Below are 4818 nucleotides of genomic sequence, written 5' to 3'. Positions count from 1 at the left end.
AAACGGCCGCAGCGCAGACGCCTAGCCTGAGGCACTCAGAGCTGGGCTCCCCGCCTCACGATGTCTGAGGAGCAGGGTAAGGGGCCCTCGCCCTCCCCGAAGCTTCCCCAATAGCTTCTGCCTCTCCTCACCCCACCCGGGGAAAGGCTCTAACAGGTTTCGAACCCAGCCCACCTAGAGGGCTGCGCAGGTGACCGCGGGACTGGCTGGTAATCGGCCACGGCGCGTCAGTTGGTGGCCTCTCGGCTGCGGTCCCAGCTTGGTCAGGGCACGCGTGGGAACCCGGGTGTTGCGGGCAGAGTCTAGCCCTGGGTCCAGGGCGTCCCTGAGGCTCGAGGCATCCCAGGAACTCAGGGTGTACCCGAGGTTCATGGCGTTCCAGAGGCTGAAGCTGGTCTTGGGGCTTTTGGGGTCAAGGGTTCATGGTGTCCCAGGGACTGGAAGCTCTGGGACTTCCGAGGTCCCAGGGTTCATAGTTTCCAGGGGCTGGCGGCCATCCGGGGCTTTCGCGGTCCCCGGGGTTCATGGCGTCCGTGAGATCTGAGGTGATTTGGGGCTTCAGGGGTCCCGGGATTCATGGTCTCCCAGAGGCTTGAGGTAATCTGGGGCTTCTGGGGTCCCCGGGGTTCGTGGCGTCCCTGAGGCTTGAGGCAATCTGGAGCTTCCGGGGTCCCAGGGTTCATGGCATCCCAGGGGCATGAGGGGATCTGCGGCTTCCGGGCTCCCAAGGTTCATGGCGTCCCAGAGGCTTGAGGTGATCTGGGGCTTGCAGCGGGGCGCAGGATTCATGGCATCCCAGGGGGCTGGAGGCGTTTTGGGGCTTTCGGGGTCCCCGGGGTTAATGGCGTCCCTGAGGTTTGAGGCAGTCTGGAGCTTCCGGGATCCCATGGTTCATGGCGTCCCGGAGGCTTGAGGTGATCTGGGGCTTGCAGCGGGGCGCAGGGTTCATGGCGTCCCAGGGGCTTGAGAGGATCCTGAGGCTCGAGGTGTCTGCAGAGTTCATGGTGTCCTGGGGGATGGAGGGGATCCTGGGGCTTTCAGGTCTCCAGGGTTCATGGCGTCCCTGGGACTTGAGGTGACCCATAGCTGGCTCCGTCCCCGGGGTTCTCGTGGTGCCAGCACGTGGTGAGGCCCGTCCTCGTTTCCTGCATGAGGGCGGTTTTTCCTTACAGGACCTCTAGTGGCCGTAGAACAGCCGTCCTCACGCGGGAGGGTGGGCCACCGCGGTTGTTTCCTGCGCCCTCTAGAGGGCGGCGTGCCACGCTTTAGCTCCAGAGCAGTTCTGTGCAGCAACGGTTTTTCCTTTGAACTTTTTTTCAAGGCCTTGTGTGCATGCGCCACAAGCAGCTGCGGAGCACCGCTTGTTGCTCCAGGAAAGCGATATGGCTTAGCGGCTGGGACACTCCTTGGAGGAGAGGATATGCTTTGGTGGAAGAGCGAGTCTGCATTTGGCAACCTCAAATTGCAGCAGCGCTGCGGGGGGTGGGGTGTGTTTCCCACCATCTCTCCCGGGATGCCAGAACGTGTGAGCTTTTGAGATTTGGCTACTTATTTTTTAAGTACTTGGTGCTGACTTTCTGGGACAAGTTGATCCTTTATCCTTTCTGTTTCCCTGTCGGAGGAGGTAGGGGTCCAGGAAGGACCAAGACTCTCAGACGTTATATAGAATTTTTTTTTTAATGTTACAATTTTATTTTTATTTCTTTTTAGATTTGCTTTTCATTGAGATAACATTGGTTTATAACATTATACGTTTCATGTGTACAACATTATATTTCTGCTTCTGTATACCCTACAGCATGCTCACCACCAAAATTTTATATAGAATTTTGAGTTTAAAGAATTGACAAACTAGCGAGTTGATTCATTATAACATCTTTTTTTTTTCATTATAACATCTTTTGAGATTGAGACGTTGATTTTGAGGCTTAGATTGTAAGTGCGTTTGACCAAAGACAGATTGGGCAGCCTCGTTGTCTTATAGTAAATATGCAAATGAGGAGAAAGAAAATAAAGATGTGTGTGTGGAGAATTTCCCGCGCATAGAGCCAGTTCTTTGCTTCAAGAGGGCAGGTGCGGGAGTCAGAACACTGCAAAATGAATGTGAGGACCGCTGTAAAGCAGGGGAGTCCTTCGGTGCGAGCTCCAGGACCCATCCCGCCAGCAGTATGGTTGAGCACGGTCGTTCGGTAGAAAAGACTCTAATTTAGTCTGCTGGGGATCGCTTCCCTCCCTCTTCTACCCGGTTCTCCCCGAATTAGGACTGCTCTGGGGTTTTATGACACGAAGTGGTCAGCTGGTTAAATGTTTACAAGTAGAGATTTTACAAGCAACTTTTCTACGCTTTGTTTTATAAAGCAGGGCATGGGCTCAATTCAGTTTCAAGCCTGCCTGCAGCAAGTGCTGGGCGATGGGACACATTTTGGTGGTATTATCCCCCAACGGGCCGACTTTGTAGTCTCTAAAGTTTGACTAGGAGAGTAGAAGGGCTGCTTTTTAGAGTCCTGGGCAGGAGATTTAGAAAGTGATTGTTCAGTGTACTGACGCACAGTTTTGCTAAAAAAATCGGAACGATCTGGCCATTGTAATCTGCCCTGTTTTGCTGTGTATATTCTTTGCAGTAGTTGTCATGTGAAACGCAGGTTTCAGCCCTCACCATTGTGAACTATGCCTTCTCTGGTAAGTTCATGGCAACTTAGTTCCTTGCACCTTGGGAGCATAATCTTCAAAAAACTTCTAAATATTATAATGTCTTAAAAGTTGCCTCTGAAGGCTGTGCATATACCTAAAGGAATTAATTAGAATTTTGCGAATTAACTGAGAAATCTTAGTGGAGTTGTCAGTAGCTTTACTCATACTAGTTTGAAAGATCAGTTGATACACAAAAACTTGTCTTAAAAATAAAATTTCAGTTGCCTTTGTTATTTTCTTTTGATTATAAAGTCTAAGCTTTATTGTAGAGAATCTTAACAAATACAGAGAAGTCCAATGAAGATAATTTTGTCACCCAGAGATAGTGACATAGAGATAAACCATTGGTATGTTTCCTTCTGCTCTCAAAGTTAAGATTATGCTGTATTTTTCTGCTTTGAATCTTACCCCCCTTTAAGAAGCAAGCATTTCACAAGCATTTCTAATATTAATAAATGTTCTTTGAGAATGTGCTTCTCATTGGCAATATACCATTCCATCATATGAAAATACCATAATTTATTTAACCAGTTTCCTTTTGTTTGGATAACTAGGTAGTTTCTAATGTTCTATTTTTTTTCCATGAAGACTATTAAGTCTTGGGACTTAATAGTTGGGACTCTCCAACTATTAAGTTTTATGGATGAGAAAACAGTTTTATGGATGAGAAAACAGAGGCAAAAGAGTAGATGTATCTGGCCCAAAGTTAATACCTCTGGATAGCTAGAGAGCCTGAATTGGAACCTACACCATGTGATTCCTAATTTAGTACCACTTTCACACCACCTTATACTAGCTAGTTATTTTATTCTAATACTTTGGTCTATTGCAAATAAATGTACTGAATCCAAGATAAGCAATGTAAATGTGATCTACGAGTTAATACGTCAAGCTTAAACATGTTCTTTTTCAGACGAACTTTAAGAAATAAAAAAGCCCATTTAGAGACCATACATTTTGCATATTGTGCTATTTTTCATATTCATTAAAATGGTTTGCCAAGTTGATATTTCACATCTAGTTTACCTGTAGTCATCTATTTCACATTTTGTGAGATTCAATTTGAATTTAATTTGTTTGATAACAACATTTACTTTTGTACATTATTTCTGCATTATTTATTATAAGGATTGATATTGATTTTTATATTTTTATTTTTAAATGTCACCTTTAAAAATAAAATTTTATTTATTTATTTATTTTTGGCTACATTGGGTCTTCGTTGCTACGCGCGGGCTTTCTCTAGTTGCAGCGAGCGGGGGCTACTCTTCCTTGTGGTGCGCAGTCTTCTCATTGTGGTGGCTTCTCTTGTTGTGGAGCACGGGCTCTAGGTGCGTGAGCTTCAGTAGTTGTAGCACGCAGGCTCAGCAGTTGTGGCTCTTGAGCTCTAGAGCGCAGGCACAGTAGTTGTGGCACACGGGCTTAGTTGCTGTGCGGCATGTGGGATCTTCCCAGACCAGGGCTCAAACCCGTGTCCCCTGCATTGGCGGGCGGATTCTTAACCACTACACCACCAGGGAAGCGCGATATTGATTTTTAGAGAGCAAGTTTGGGAATTCATGGTCACCACAAAGTGTGGTTGTGTAATACTAGTTGTATCCTTTAAAAGTTAAAAGCATATCATTGAACACATAGTACATGGGCCAGGTGGTCCAGTTTCTTTTTTTTTTTGAATTTTATTTTATTTATTTTTTTAAACAGCAAGTTCTTATTAGTTATCCATTTTATTTATTTATTTTTATTTTATTTTTTTTTTTAGTTATCCATTTTATACATATTAGTGTATATATGTCAATCCCAATCTCCCAATTCATCACACCACCATCCCCCCCTCCCCCGGCCACTTTCCCCACTTGGTATCCATATGTTTGTTCTGTACATCTGTGTCCCAGTTTCTGCCCTGCAAACCCGTTCATCCATAGGTTCCACATATATGCATTAATATACGTTATTTGTTTTTCTCTTTCTGACTTACTTCACTCTGTATGACAGTCTCTAGAGCCATCCACGTCTCAACAAATGACCCAATTTCGTTCCTTTTTAAGGCTGAGTAATATTCCATTGTATATATGTACCACATCTTCTTTATCCATTCGTCTGTCGATGGGCATTTAGGTTGCTTCCATG

The 4818-nt window shown here is 45.7% G+C and overlaps 1 protein-coding gene across 1 annotated transcript in view; it reads left to right on the top strand.

Annotated features, from left to right (window-relative positions):
- The first annotated feature begins 893 nt into the window (after positions 1–893).
- The window catches only part of BEND2 (BEN domain containing 2), a 119106-nt gene continuing 115181 nt past the window's right edge, over positions 894–4818 (top strand). The window contains exon 1 of the mRNA XM_028482885.1: positions 894–1041. Within this exon, the coding sequence (XP_028338686.1) occupies positions 894–1041 (148 nt within the window). The remainder of the gene's footprint in view (positions 1042–4818) is intronic.

The sequence above is a fragment of the Physeter macrocephalus genome, chromosome 21 (genome assembly GCF_002837175.3).
Source record: "Physeter macrocephalus isolate SW-GA chromosome 21, ASM283717v5, whole genome shotgun sequence".
Classification (NCBI taxonomy): Eukaryota; Metazoa; Chordata; class Mammalia; order Artiodactyla; family Physeteridae; genus Physeter; species Physeter macrocephalus.
This window is presented reverse-complemented; position numbering and strand designations above follow the sequence as displayed.